Genomic DNA, 14,988 nt, shown 5'->3' on the forward strand with positions numbered 1-14,988 from the left:
TTTCTGGCCAGCTTATTAGCATTAAAAGTGCCCCCCCCCACAATATTTTGAAAAGAGAATGTGTGACCCCCAAAATGGTGAGATTATGTAAATCGTTGCCAGGATCAACTCCCTGGGGCTTTGAGCTTTCATATGAAAATGGCTCAAAACTTCGGTTGAAAAATGGTCCTAAGTGCCTCTGAAAGTTGGGGTTGCCACTTGAAAAACGGCCGGCTGCAATCTGACTTAGGAAAAATCACTTTTCGGGGGATGATTTTGTTTTAGGGGAATGATAAAAAATGTAATTGGTTAAACCACAAAAATTGAAAAGAAATTGAAAGATTAGGGACCAGACAATAACTTCATTTGTGTTTCGGAAATCTCAGGGACGTTGGTATGCATGTCACGTTATTGGGCCCTGAACAGCGCTGATTTTACGCTGTTGGGGCTTGCATTTGTTGACTGTACCCCTTATGTGCGAATAATAATACCCGTTAATTGTAAAGAACGCCCTCAATGGTCCAAATGTGGAAATTACAGTGTTGACCAAAGATCGTGTTGACTCGACGGTGCATGTCAGCGTTCGACGGATTGGGGTTGAAAACCTGAATACTTATTTATTTTTCGGGCACACTTCTCTCTTTCATCAATTTATTTTACTTGAAAAACGTTGTATTCAGGTAAGACCTTCCTTCATTCAAATGATACCAAGTCTTAATATAGTTGTGCTAATCAATCTGGAAGTTGTATGCAATGGTTTGGCTAGCACTGTAGCAGTAGCAGACGACAAATTCATTCATTCAACTTGAAATCAATGTCAACATGGTCAATGACAACGTTCAATGTGCATCATAACTCTTGTTGGACTGGTATTAGGCCTATGAGTCGTTGTTTCTTGTGATTCCCGTTTTTAGTTGAAATAAATATAACACAGCCTACCTGTAACTGTATCCCTGTTAAAAGCAGCGTGATGGATGAAAATAGACCCAGTGTATGTGTACTTTGTAGGCCGGTGTTGATGGATACTGAACCATGCTGAATAAACTTTCTAAATTTGAATTTTGATTCTGTTTAATTACTGTAGGCATAATATGATACCAGAAGAATTTACTGTGTCATGAGGCACTTATTGGTGGAAGATCAAGATAACCATGGCAACTACGGATGAAAAAGAAGCTCCAAATTTAGTAGATCTTGTGATGATGTCAGCCGAGGAGACCAGCAAACATACTCCCAGCAATGCTAACACAATCACTCACGCTGAAGACCTCCACATTTCCTCTGATGCTGTGGGTGTACCTTGTGATAAAACAGAGCATGGTAACATGGACAGAGTTACCATGGATGATCCAGTGGCTGAAGACCACGATGATGAAAACTCCTCAAAGCAAGAGGAGACAGAGGTCTGTACGAGGGAGCATATTTCTCCCACAGAAACCCCAGAAGAGGGAGTCCAGACACAAGACCAAATGAGTGAAGACACAAAAAGAAGTCAGGCTTTTGAGATTAACAGTGAATGCGTTGCCATGGAAACAGGATTACAGGAGGATGAGATGAATCAAAATGGAAGCGAGAAGGAAAGAGCAATAACTGATGAAATTTCTGAACAGGCAGATGCTATTGATGAAGAGTAAGTTTCCTGCTTGTCAGTTAAAAAACACGGGTAATCTTTGAGGGTGGGGCTACAGTTTTCTCTTTGGAGGTGGAAGAACACAAACACAAATAATGACAATTTAATTGTCTAAATTGCTTCACTTATTAAATCCTCGCTAGATATCCTTCCTACGTGCCTGATTATCAAAAAGTTCCATATCAACTCACTGGAGCTTGGCAGGACTTCAAACACTCCCCAGAGAATTTCCTCAAAGGCTGCAAATGGTAGGTTATTTAGAGAGTCTTTTAGTGGATTGTGAAGCTCAGTTTAAGAGGCCACGTTTTGATCCTTGCCCATGAAGGCAATTGGAAAGCACTCACAGTTTGTTAGTAAGACACTCAGGAGGTGTTTCCTTGTTTGGCTGAACAAGAAGGAAATCTTTGGCCATGCTAGATGCCTCAGCAGATATTGTACTTGAAAATAGAAATTTCTGGGTGTTGGGGAATGTGGGGGCTTCAATCTGCATCTATGAGCTTCTTTTTGGGAGGAGGGGGAGGGCAGGGGGCGGGAGATAATGGCGACGTGCCAATTCGTGGTGAAAGATTCTATGATTGGCGTAACATTTCTTTTTCCATCTGTCATTATTGTTAAGGTCTCCTGATGGCTTGTGCGTATTGACCAACAGTGATGACAATCAACTCCGACTCTTCAATCTTCCTCCAGAAATCTACTCTTCCAACCTACAAGAGGAGCCCATTCCAGAACTGATGTCAGTGCTGAATATTCATGAGGGAGAACTCATCTATGACTATGCATGGTTTCCTGCAATGAGGTCTGACCAACCAGACACATGCTGGTAAGCCATTTGTTAAAAAAAAAACCTAATATTCACGTTGTGAAAACTCATTAAAGCTATCGAACTTCCAACCAGTGAGGTAATATTCCTCTATACAGGTGGATGCATATAGTGTATTGTTAATTACTGAATATTCATAGAGGTCATGTCGTTATGGTTATGCATGATTTAGATTGTCTCCTTGCTTGTTTCTATCTCTCAGTTTTGCAAGTACGTGTCGAGATCATCCGATTCATTTATGGGATGCTTTCTCTGGGGAGCTTCGATGTACATACAAACCTCATAACCACCTGGTATGTAAAAGCTATCATGTAGTATGTCTATATGTGCTCAGATGTATCAGCTGAACATTCATAGTTGTCATTAACCTTTGCAACTTCTCTTGTAAACTACCAAAGCCGTAATTTTGAAAACCATTCATTTCTCTCTCAACATCACTGTCCGAAGTGCAGAGAAATGTAATTTATTCTGGATACATCAAGCATGTTTTAAGTTGTTGGGATCCACATCTTATTGAATAAATTTAATGCAGAGAGTTTATATTCCTCTTGTATATATTTCATTTTTTGATCAAAATTATAAGCATGACTAACTAAAACAGCTCACCAGTTATCATCCGAGGATATTTGCTTTCTAGCAATTACACTTCAAGATTTTTGTTTCTTTTTAGGATGAGATGGCTACTCCACATTCCCTGGCTTTCTCAACAGATGGAACCAAATTGTACTGTGGCTTCAATAAAATGATCCGAGTGTTTGACATGGACAGACCAGGGAATACGTGTGAAGACAGACCCACCCGAGGTGAGACACAATCCTTTAATGACATAACTCAATGTTAAAAGGTGTCCAGCATCTTGTTTTGGATGTATCTGAGGGGGAGTCCAGTCCAGTGTGGTGGGCAAGAGTGAATATCAGCAACTTATTCATTTCATTCATCAGATTACAGTGATTGTACTATCAGTGATGTGATTACCATTTTGTTCAATAGATAAAACTTCTGGCCAGTCAGGGATCATCTCCTGCTTTGCTGTTAATTCAGATGGACTCTATGCAGCAGGTTCCTATTCCAAATCTAGTAAGTTTGTTCGCTGACTAGCCAGTAAATTTGTTCTCTTGCCTGCTGTTCAGAATCTCTTGGCCTTTCGTGTCCTTTTTCATGGCTCTTTGATGGTTGATTGTGGCTGATTTGGTTTTACAACAAAACACTGATGCCAATCAGTGTTTTTGTTTAATGGGTTGTTCATGCAGGTTAATAGGGATATGATCGAATTCAACTTATAAGTTGACTGAGGCATTCATGTTACAGGGCCACATAACCAAGATTTTTGATTGGTGTATATTTCAGTTGGCTTATATGCAGAGCCAAGTGGGTCCATGATATGCATGGTTCAGGGCCAGATGGGAGGAGTTACTCATCTCATGTTCTCACCAGATAGCAACCGGTTGTACAGTGGAGGCAGAAAGGTAAACCTTCATCCGACTTTGAGCAATTTTTACCTCACCGGGGCAATCTTTATTGATAAAAGTTGCACAAGTTGATCATTGGGAATGTTAACTTCAGAGTATTAGAATTTGTGACATCATCCAAGTTATGAAACGCTAGGTAGGATGTGTGTCATGGATTCCAAGTTGAGAATTACAACTGTTCTGAGCTGGCCCTCTTTGCTCACTGGAGACTGACATGGCCTGATTATTGTTTTGTTTGTTTTTCCAAGGACCCAGAAATCATTTGCTGGGATATGCGCAATCCAGGCAGAGTTCTCTTCAGCTTAATGAGAGACGTTACCACAAACCAGAGGATGTACTTTGACTTGGATAGGTAGGTGTAATTCAACAAGCAACCTCGGATGCAGTTTAGCCAAGATCCGAGGGATACGCTATGGCAGTATAAACATAAATGTGAAGTCCATGCGAGTCCCAAACCTGCCATAATAAACTCAGGTCTGGCACCCTGACTCCAGTCTGAAGGCCTTGTAGTTTTGTGTACAGAGAGGCTATGGCTGGAAATAATATGTGCACCTATGGAAGCCATAGCCTTACCTCTGCAGCCACTTCCCATAGACACAGGTGTTATCCTTAGATATAACCAGTTGATGTGGATGAGGCCAGAGCCAAAGACAAATCTTAGGTTTTAAAAATGATGCACATTGGTTTCATGGCTGAATTGCTTATGTGTTTTCAGCACTGGTCAGTACCTTGTGTCTGGTAACCAGGATGGAACGGTCAGTGTATGGGACACCAGCCAACCACCAGTCACTGAGGGGTCAGCAGGAGATAGTATTATTGACCCAATACTACGTTTCACTGCTCATAGTGATGCGGTCAATGGAGTAAGGTGGGCGCTGAAGCTAACTTTTGCTCTTAGTGTTTGTATGAGAACGTTGTAGTTTTTGTCATGTTTTGTCTTGAGTTTTGTGAAATTTTGAGTAAATTTGAGCAAGCTTGTTAAGTTTAAAGCTTTAGAAAAATCCTGACTGGACAGTCTGAGTACCAGCGATTCTCCATCACGACTCTTCACTTCAAAACATTGTGGGGAAGTTAAGGAAAAACATTTTGTTCTGTTATAAAGGATATCATCGTAAGCAATTAACAAATTTCATCTTATTTTTCAGTTTGAATCCTACCTTGCCTATCATGGCAACGGCTTCTGGGCAACGTAAGTTTCCTGTTCCCATGGCAACAGATGACAGCGATGAAGATATGTCTATGTTGGAGGAATTGAAGGAGGACAACTCCTTGAGACTTTGGTATCTCATGCCAGCAAGTTGATCCCGTATCAGATTGAAGCTCACCGTTAAGATTCTAATATTAGCATTTTCTCATGACCTGCAGCCATCGAGCAATTATTCTATCATGAGAGTCATTTTGCCTACAGGCTGCAGTCTGGCCTTAAGATGAAGTCATTTCTAGTTGATCATTAATTCCTCACATTGCAAGTACTCCCACTATGCCCTAAGGTTAGAGTGGCTTACGGATTAATCTTTGATGAGAAGTTTGAAGGACATTGCCAGGTGTAGTTGAATGGGGAGTCAGCTTCCTCTTTCACAAACAAAGCAATCTTAGACCAGGAGGCAGATGGCACATCAGGACATAGAGCAGTCAACACCAGTGGCCTGATTTAACAGTGCAACAGTATCTGTAAAGCTATTTTCCTTTTCCATCATAATGTCATAACCTAACGAATGGCTTTTGTACAAGTTTTCTTGTTTCGTATGTGTAATACACAATATTTTTCCATGTTTTGGGCTTCATCTCATATTTCATCTTCAAATTGTCAATCATGTGATATTTATATCTGTATTTCTATGAGTGAAAAAATCAAAATGAATCCCTTTTCATGGTTGGCACTGGTGATTGTCAAGACATTGAATCTTATTGTTAACGATAGCAGGAAGTTATGTGAAAAATGAAACAGGCTTATTGGATATGGCTACTTGATTCATAGTATTACTTACTTTCAAAATAGACTTTTCGTTTGGATTTATGGGCGAAAGCATTTGTTTTTCAAAAAGTGAACTCAATTTTTGAAGAACTTTACTCTCAGACTGAGAAAATACAACCAGGAAGTTAACTGAAAAGTCACTCACAGGGCAGTCGTTTTTCATAAATGTAAATTAATTTTACTGTGGGCGTTTGAGGTTTGACTTTTATTTAACATTGATTTTTCAACCTAGAAATATATGTAAAATTACAAATAAATTCGAGCAAAACCAAAACCGTTTAGAAAGTGGACATTATTCTGAAGAATTTATCCCACTTGAATCTTGTTTTGATCTAGAGTGTACATCAATCATAAGCACATAGACCAGATGATTATTAATCACACACATCACCCCGTGGCTAGAGTAACCTCTCCGATATGTGTATTTGGTCGAGCTCCAACCCTCATACCGTGAAGTACCCAGCATGACATTTAACATGCTTAGCCCTACCTCGCCTCGTTAGCGTGCCGTCTACAGCGTCACCCCAACCCCCTTGAGAGTGACGGCCTTAGCTAGCTACACCCAGGGTTGGATCATACCCACTTACATGGGTGCTAGAGTGGCCTCTGACGTACACAACAACCTTTCGCTTTTCGTGACAGATTTCCTGTATTACAAACCTGGTAGAACGCACGCTGCCTTTTTTTTATCTCTGTGTTTAAAAAAAATTATAAATAGGTCACGTTAAGCTCTTTTGGGCGTCAAGAAAATACATGTAATAACGACAGAGCGCTTGCGCCTGCTTGCTGTACCCTGTCTTTTTATAACGTGTCACGTTGCGCTTTTGGATGACTAACTTGTATCGTTTCCAGGAAAACGTTGTTATTTCGAGGTTGGGTCATTAAAATTGCAATCCCACTGAAAAAGAAAATGAATGCTCAGTGGCCCTATTGTCTTTTTTTTAATTGGCTATTTTTTGCATACTTTACACGCATTGAGCTTTGGAGACATACTTTAGTTTACGGCATTTTCCGTGTACATTTCTCAGACACCTCTGCAGTGGACAGGTTGTGGGGACAGGTTGTGAGGACAGGTTGTGGGGACAGGTTGTGGGCGCTCGATCCACCATGAACAGTAGGTAGACCTGCCCATCGAACCCCCATTCGAACCCCTGGCTGAACTCTGCTTCTAAGTTCTAACTCTACTGTGCGCCGCCCGCAGCGTGCCGGAACACAGCGAAACCACCTCGGTGGAATGTGTCAAAACGAAGTTCAAACTCCAAATTCCCTGTCAAATTCTGCCCGATGTAGCAGGAGCGTGGTTAGACAGTTTTTACATCAAGGTTTCTTTACCTAAGCAGTGACCATACCCCGGAAATTCGAGCAATTCACGTAGGCTACTAAGTACTAGTACTACGAGGCCGGACCCCATTTGGGGGGGGGGAGGGGGCAAACAAGTACACAGCGTCCCTGGTGCGCTGTTCCATTAACTGATCGCACCAGAGCTCAGAAACAATTTTATGAACAAAAACGGCTTTGTCCATACAAAACAAAGTTTAAAACGCTTAATATCTGCAGTCTGATTGATTCATAAAAGTTCATGGGGGGGCATGGCTGTGAGTAACGTAACTTGACTCGAAAATTATTTCCAGATTTCCTGGACTAAGCTCTGGCAGAAGCTTCATACATTGGAAATTATGAAAATGCCACCCCCCCCCCCAAAAATGAATAAAAAACAACTTTTATTTTTCTACCCTCTAAATTAATAAAATGCCAAATGGAGAACTCTCATTATGAACCGTTAAATCTGCCGTGATACCATTGATTGCCGCGATGAGCGTCGTTAGAATTAGGAAACGCAGGTTTCCGTGGTTCAGTTTAGTACACTTGCAAGTAATGTCCCTCAAACTCTAGTGCACATCTTCCCAGCTGAAGGAGGAAAAAAAAATGATGTCTGCCTCCGAGAAGTGTGGCACTTTTTCTGGCGCCCTTTCCTTGTCTCAGTGAGTTGGTTGATTATTTTCTCTGCAAGCACAGTCTGCCTAGCCTGCGCAGCCAATGCAACCGCGCTACATCATGAATGCACGCAATCAAACTCGTCAATTCATTTCACCTGGCGCATGCGCGTGGCATTTGGTATGTCTGATATGTACCAATATGGCGGCCATGTAGCCTTGTTATCCTACACCCTGCAACTTCACATCATGTTCACGGCGTCAAGAATCACATTTTCCGGAGGCTTTTGCTGGAATAATACTAACGAACAACCGGTGGATGCACTAGGAACGCCGTCCAAAGCATTTATGTGGTATTTTGACCCTTTTTTAGCGGTTAGAGATCGCCGAGATTTCGCGTAAATAGATATGTTGTGTGGATGCGGTCTGTGTGTCGTACATGTATGCAGTGCGCGCAGGTTCAACTGCATGGGATCCTTACGCACAAGAGTGTTGGATATAAGAGAGGCGCCATTTTTTGTTCCTACCACGCTGTCTGTGTCTTGGAGCAGAGGCATAGCCGGTAGGGGTACAGCTGATCCTCCTGTTGATTCCTCGCTCCTTTTTCTTCTACAGCGGAGCTTGTCACTGATTTCCGTCAACCAGCAAGAGCGGTGAAGCACACAGCCAAGTACGAAGCATTGTTACGTAATACCGCCTACATGTCTGAAGTATGACTTTGATGTTTAATGATGGGGGTTTTACGATCGTGGAGAAGCTGTTTAAAGCCCTGCGAAAGATTCTTCAGCACTGGCGACTTTCCCTTGCCTCTCTGCTTTTTTATATACTTTTGTCGTTACTCACAAACGTTAGCAGGGAGAACTTCCTTGTGCTAGCGACCAATATTACAACCAATTCAAGACAGTACCAGAAACCTCCACATTCACCAGTGACAACATTATGGCCGCTGACAGAACCAAACTGTCGAGGAGTTCAGTCTTGTTACATTGTGACAAGTCAAAAGGATGTGGAGAAAATTTGTAACCTTTCTAGAGAGTGTCGGACGAGAAGTTGCGTGGAATTTAATATTGAAACTTGTCCGTGGAGGACTCCCATGAATTTAGTACATGTGGGAAACAGCAATTCAGATTGCCTATTGAAGGACAAAGATGGATGTGTATCCTGTATGCAGGATCTACTAGACAAGAATCGAAAAGTGAAACAACTTTTTGAAAATTACGCTTCCATTTTAGATCGGTACGATTGTGATAGGAACTACTCAATGTATGGCTGCAAAGATTGTAAGGTATGTTGTGGAGCGACTGAATTATGGAGTCATGGTTTGTACTTGTGAAACAAGTAGCCTGGAGTTTGGTAATGTTTCCAAGGGATTCTGACGGATGAGTCCACATCAAAAATTTTGAAAAGTACCAGTGGGTGTTTGGAAATGGATCCATGTTATGTGGTGTAGATTTAAAGCTGGCTAAATTCAGTTTTTTTTCTTCACTTCAGGGAATTCAGAAAAAGAAATCCTACAGACCACTATTGGGTGGAATTCTTAAATGTGCAAAACAAAATTGGTTGGCAACTGAATGCTGTAATGAAAAACAGTTTTCTAATCATCCTGTGGAGGTTTACCAACACTCTGGGTTGCATTGTCTGATTTTTGTCGTTTTTCCGTTTGTATTGTTTAATTGCTTTTTACTATTGCAGGTTATGAAAGTGTACATGTGTAAACATCACACAAACCTGGAATTCAGAAAGCAGAATGCTGGTTGGAAGGAACATTTTCCCGTCATAAAATTTTCTTTTATTTCCTTTCAAAGCATACCTGTAGGCTATAGACCTTTTTCCTGTGATGTCACAATCGCGATGGACCTATGATGTGTTGTGATGGTAATGAGTGCATAGCGTGATGGTAATCTACCTATTCAAGAAAAACTAGTCAAGCAAGCAGCTTTCGCACGTACGCTTGTATGTGGTTGAAGCTGCCCTTAGGAATATATGCGACCACCGTGTCCAAGGCGGTGGACACGTGGTGGTTTTGTTTACATTTAGTCACATGGGTGAAAATTGAAAAAGGCTTATACTTGTACATGTATGCGTTGCATAACAAAACCTGTTGCGTGCTGGAAGGAAGAAATCTTGACCCACTGCAAGTTCATTCAACTTTTGTTTTCAGCCTTCATTGTACAGAGCAAATCCTTCGTGTATGAAGTTGGGAAGTGCGTTAGCAATGTAATGTGAATTTGAGACAAGGCTTTTAATTTCTAAGACAAGACGTGAATTCGCACCTGTTGCATTCTCCAAAAAAAGTAAATATTTTTAGAAAGTTGACTCTCTGAAGGTGTAATGAGATCTGTTTGAGTTTGGCTAATGAAGGCATGCTAAACACACTTAACGCACATGTAAGTATAGAAACGTTTACACTGATATGGCGTACTTAAACATTATTACACAATAAGTCATGAATAAAACCACAGGATGTCAAAGATTGTAATATCATCTGAACATTGAAATCTACCGGTAACGCTCAATAACAATTGAATTGTAACGCTACAGAAACAAAGGACTCATACAGGTTTATTCAAAATTTGACATTCGTGTCTGATTAAATCAGACTCGCATACACAGAAATTTTAGCGTACATGTATTAACATATTCCATGGAACATTTGTCTGTCATTGAAGGACAGATGCATTCGTACACGTATTTGTATGAATGTTATGCACATGACACCTCTCCGAACTCTTGCATATTTGAAGATAGGAGCATTTATCATGCCTGAATGAATGCCTTCCACCTTAATTGAATGTAATCCATTTTACATTGTTGTCATTTACCTCATTTCCTAGACGCTTTCTCCGTAAGTCCCGGCAGATTATGTAAGCCAATCCACTCAAGCATCCATTAAGAACCGAGTAATAGACTTTCTTTCTGCTGTGTCTCAACCGTATTTTTACCAACCACCAGTTTGCAAATGGTAGTATAGCTGACATGGCAAACCAAAATCTTAAATACCAAATGGTACCTTTTTATGGGAGAGAATGTCTTTTTATTAATTTAAAGGTGAATTACTATTAATGCTAGGCCACATAACTTAACAATATCCACAGTTAATTTTATGAATTGATGCTTCCAAGATGATTTGTTCATTTTGAAGTTGCCTTTTTTCTTTTTTCAGCAAATATAAACCTGCTCAGATCTTCTTCCTATGAGACATTTAATACCCCAAAATGGTGTCGAGAGAAAGCAAGCTGTGTCACTGACTGTTCATTAATATTCAAATCTCATGACTTCACCAAGCAATCAATCATGTCTCTACCTGATTGGTTGGTTGGTTCAATGGTCCGTGGTTGGTTTTACAAGGATAATGATGTGACCACTCCTCATCCCAAAGTTCTCTATTTTCCCATCGCTTGTGTCAGTGAATCATTCATATCACACTTGCCTTATTCAGTAACACTAGTCTGAGCACTGACTCAAACACGGACATTGTAGACTCTGAAATCACCCCACATCTCCAAGCAGTGTCTTTCCTTGGTGAACCTTGACACAAGCATTTATCCATGAACATACATGTACATGGCATCCGAGCTTGGCCAATCAGATAACGGAGGAAGAATCTTCACATGTCATTAAAACCAATGAAATCTCTATGATACATGTATTAGTTACGGTATTGAACTAATGTACAAAAGCCATTAAAGTCTTGCTTCAAAAATCTTGCTGATAAGAATATTGGTAAAGCTTCATTTTATCAGAAAAAATACGAGTGCATCACATCTTGGGATCTTATCGTGTGTACGTCATGGAGTTCATATTGGACATTCTTGGATGCCTTCAGATTGGCTTCCTGAATTCTTTTAAAACAATACAATTGGGCACAGGATATAAAATCTGAAAGTCACAACATTTTGTGGAATTGACAAGAAACTGTCACTGTCACTGTTTGCATCATACATGAACAATGTGTGTTTAGAATCAACACCTGTTGTGATGTGATTGCCTGTTTATAGCAACTCTGACTTCTAAGCCCAGAGTACACCTGTACCTTGACACAACACGTCTAATGTTCCTCCTACGTAGAGGGAATAACAACCCTTTGCAACCCTGGACTCTTCTACCTACCGGTACATGTACACCCCCCCCCATTCCACTGGCAACTAGGACAGTCCTGAGATGAGAATCATACCGGTAGTAGACCGTAGACGTCAATAAGGTTTGTCTATTTCTGGACGGTAAAGCTTCCCCTTCAAGCCATTGTTTCCACCATCGCTCAAGACAAACACCTTGCTATGTGATTCTTGCCAGCTAGCCAATGCAAATCCATTTTCGTACCGTGTGACGTCACTGCCTGAGATGTGCTTTTACATACATGTATATCGGCATCCCTGGTGTGACATCACGCACATTATTAGCCTAGTGCTATTTATAGTCACTCCACTCGGCTCATTTTGCTGTTGGTTAAATCCCTGGCCTGCTCACAAATACGCACTTACTTCAACACATTAAGGAATAAAATACACTAATAAATTGCACATTTTTTTGCTAATTTTATTTGTTGCATGATGTGGGGGCAAGTGCAGTGGACAAAGCTAAGAGTATAGTCCTGCATTCCTTACACAGTAAGAGACTGGCTGTGTATGTGTAACTTAAGCCATGGCAGTGATGGGCCTAAAAAATACATGCACAGGTACTTACATTTACTGCTTGTGATTGTGAATCTACTAACATGTATGACCTTTGAATGAAGCCACCAAAAATCACTGAGGAAAAATTGAGACATTATTTTATTACATACTGCAAATCCAGGATTAACTAATGTTTAATGTTCATTTAAAGTTAGTTAAATTTTTTTAGTTAGTTTTAGTTAGATTGTTATTTTTTTTTAGTTTTTAGACTTTTAAATTGCTTTTCTTTTACATGTTATGTATTTGTTTTGGTATTTGGTGTAAAAGGAGAAATTGGTGATCTGGCCAGGTTTTTTGAAATATCCTTCCAAATACATGTATTTAGTGTAATTGCTAAATAACGGTATTTAGTATAAAATATATGACAAAAATGTGCATTGAAATTGTAAGTTAGGCATGAATTTCTAAATGTGAAGATAGCGTATTTTAATTTTTCTGTCCAGTGCTTTTTTCTGATCAAATTAGCCAATGTATAACCTTTGACCTTTTGTAAGAATTACCATGTGAGGATAACTTCCAAATGTCTACTCATGACATTGCAGCATTTATACTCCAAATTCTCTTGAATAAGAGGCAAAGATTGAGGGCAACATCAAGTTTTTCATTTTAGTGGCATGGGCATCACTGACTGGTTGTCATCTCTCGTAATGCAGCCTACATATTCTAAGCTGTTTTTGATACCAAATTTGCAGAGTGAGCAGTGATTAAATGTGATTGGGTGAAGCCAAGCACGTTTCTCTCTGAACTGTGAATGCTGTGCCCTATCCCGCTGGTTATTTGTAGATCCTGGATCATTCGTCATTGTCACTCATTGTCACACTGTCCTGGACACTAATGGACAATCACATGGTGTAACTGATTGCACCTTTGTTCCTGGACTACTGTACCTTCTGCCAAGTCTGTCATTATGGTCATCCTAGTCACTTTTTGATAAGTGTTCTAGCTTTAGTCATCCTCTTAAAAATAGTTCAGCCAAGCAAACTATCGTAAGGTTATAAGTGTATACATCTTTTAGCTCAAATTATAACATACATGTACATGCAGTTTACATGTAATTTGGGAAGATTTTATTTAACTTTTTTGATACTGGTATATCATGAATGCATATTAACTTTCACATTCATTGTTGGGACAACTGGATATAAAATTAGGTACCAGACATCAAAACTCAACGAATTTATGCAAGAAGAGTGATTCACATGTAACTGTCAGAGTTTAGAAATATCAATGCCCATATACAGATGATACATGTACAGATCAGAAGAGCGCCCATAAACAGAATACATGTAGATATTACGTGTACTTTCACATTGTATATGTGCATGTATGAAATATCTGAAATCTCAGATTTTTTTTTCAGTTATGTAAATTTAGACTTAGATGTTGTGAGATGAAGCGAGGAAAAGGCAGGCAGTAGAAAACATAAAAAGCATGAACACTGTTGCTTGTTGATTGAAAGAATCGTGGAAAGCGGTGGAAACAGAAGATTTATTTGCTTGAATTTTTTAATCAGTGGAGTTTCATGGAGTAAGTCTTGACAAATTTTAATAGCGGAGTTTGTAAAATGTTATGTGTATGTGCAACAATAATTCCAGATGTGTTGAATACATGTACCGTACGGGTACATATGATTCATCAAGCTGCATGTATCCGACAAGATGAAGCCATTGAAATTTAAGATTCAGACCTCTCACACATCAATTGACATTTTCCAAGTTAAATGTTAATAACCTGACATTTTGAACCAGTGCATCAAACATACATGTACATGTACACATATGCACATTGTAATCATGCCTATTGGGTCCTGTCACATCCTTTAACATAACAAGTATTTACTTCCTTATTTTTAAAAACTTTAAAGTTGCTTTTGGCCCAATGCAGTAAAAATTTGTTTAATGCATTCCTTGTTTTTTGAACTGTCCATTTTGCCATATTTTAGGGCTTTTGGGGGTTGTACAGACTGTGATGCAGATTCATGTATTCTTGAATATATCTGAATGTGCTTTGTCAATTCCAAAAGAAAGTAAATGTTATACATTAGTTAATTTCAGCAACATACCTGTACATGTACACGTACATGTAGTTTGCCAGAATTCAGGGTGTTTTATGTGGTCATTTTTCTTGGCGATTCATTGTTTCAGTTCTTGACAGTAAACAAGCAGCAAAGTTTTGTCACATTACCAACCCCCCCCATGGACGTACCGGTACACGTATTTCCATTTTTCAGGTAAAGCAGATATAATTTTAAAAGGCCACAACTCAGACTTTTCAATGAGAATAATGTGTACATGTAAGAGAAGTTGAAGATGCTCTCAAGAGAAGCTGATGTCAAAGGCCGTCACCAGATTTAATGGGGTAAACTACCAGTAACTTCACATATTCCAGCTAATGAGCCGGGCCAAGGCCTGGCTAGCGCCTGCCATAACTCAATATTTACCATTGCCCAGAACAGATTTATAAAAGTACATGTACATGTATGCCCTAAAATCGCTGTAGTGAGTCCTT

General features: G+C 39.8%; 2 protein-coding genes across 3 annotated transcripts in view; both read left to right on the forward strand.

Annotated features, from left to right (window-relative positions):
- The first annotated feature begins 503 nt into the window (after positions 1-503).
- On the forward strand, positions 504-6,147 carry wrap53 (WD repeat containing antisense to TP53). Its single transcript, XM_022243065.2, has 11 exons — positions 504-659; positions 1,064-1,609; positions 1,753-1,857; positions 2,226-2,429; positions 2,632-2,722; positions 3,100-3,232; positions 3,420-3,506; positions 3,777-3,895; positions 4,147-4,250; positions 4,614-4,766; positions 5,044-6,147. Exons 2-11 carry the CDS (start codon positions 1,131-1,133, stop codon positions 5,198-5,200), a joined length of 1,632 nt encoding a protein of 543 aa, XP_022098757.2. The 5' UTR covers positions 504-659; positions 1,064-1,130; the 3' UTR covers positions 5,201-6,147.
- A 1,832-nt stretch (positions 6,148-7,979) lies between these two features.
- Positions 7,980-14,988, forward strand: part of LOC110983591 (NALCN channel auxiliary factor 1-like) — a 39,026-nt gene continuing 32,017 nt past the window's right edge. Inside the window, exons 1-2 of one of the 2 annotated variants that reach the window (XM_022242947.2) lie at positions 7,980-8,160; positions 8,423-9,092. In XM_022242947.2, coding sequence (XP_022098639.2) covers positions 8,520-9,092 — 573 coding nt within the window. In that variant the 5' untranslated portion in view covers positions 7,980-8,160; positions 8,423-8,519. Of the gene's footprint in view, positions 9,093-14,988 lie in introns of both variants that reach the window. The other variant, XM_022242946.2, reaches the window with a different exon arrangement.

The sequence above is a fragment of the Acanthaster planci genome, linkage group LG14 (genome assembly GCF_054643075.1).
Source record: "Acanthaster planci isolate LZ-2023a linkage group LG14, COTS_SCS, whole genome shotgun sequence".
In the NCBI taxonomy this organism is placed as follows: domain Eukaryota; kingdom Metazoa; phylum Echinodermata; class Asteroidea; order Valvatida; family Acanthasteridae; genus Acanthaster; species Acanthaster planci.

Bases quoted from the DNA above. Each gene is read 5' to 3' on its own strand.
- wrap53 (XM_022243065.2), top strand. From the start codon at position 1,131: ATGGCAACTACGGATGAAAAAGAAGCTCCAAATTTAGTAGATCTTGTG. The intron at 2,723-3,099 runs GTATGTAAAAGC...GTTTCTTTTTAG, and splicing joins ACAAACCTCATAACCACCTG to GATGAGATGGCTACTCCACA. The intron at 4,251-4,613 runs GTAGGTGTAATT...ATGTGTTTTCAG, and splicing joins ATGTACTTTGACTTGGATAG to CACTGGTCAGTACCTTGTGT.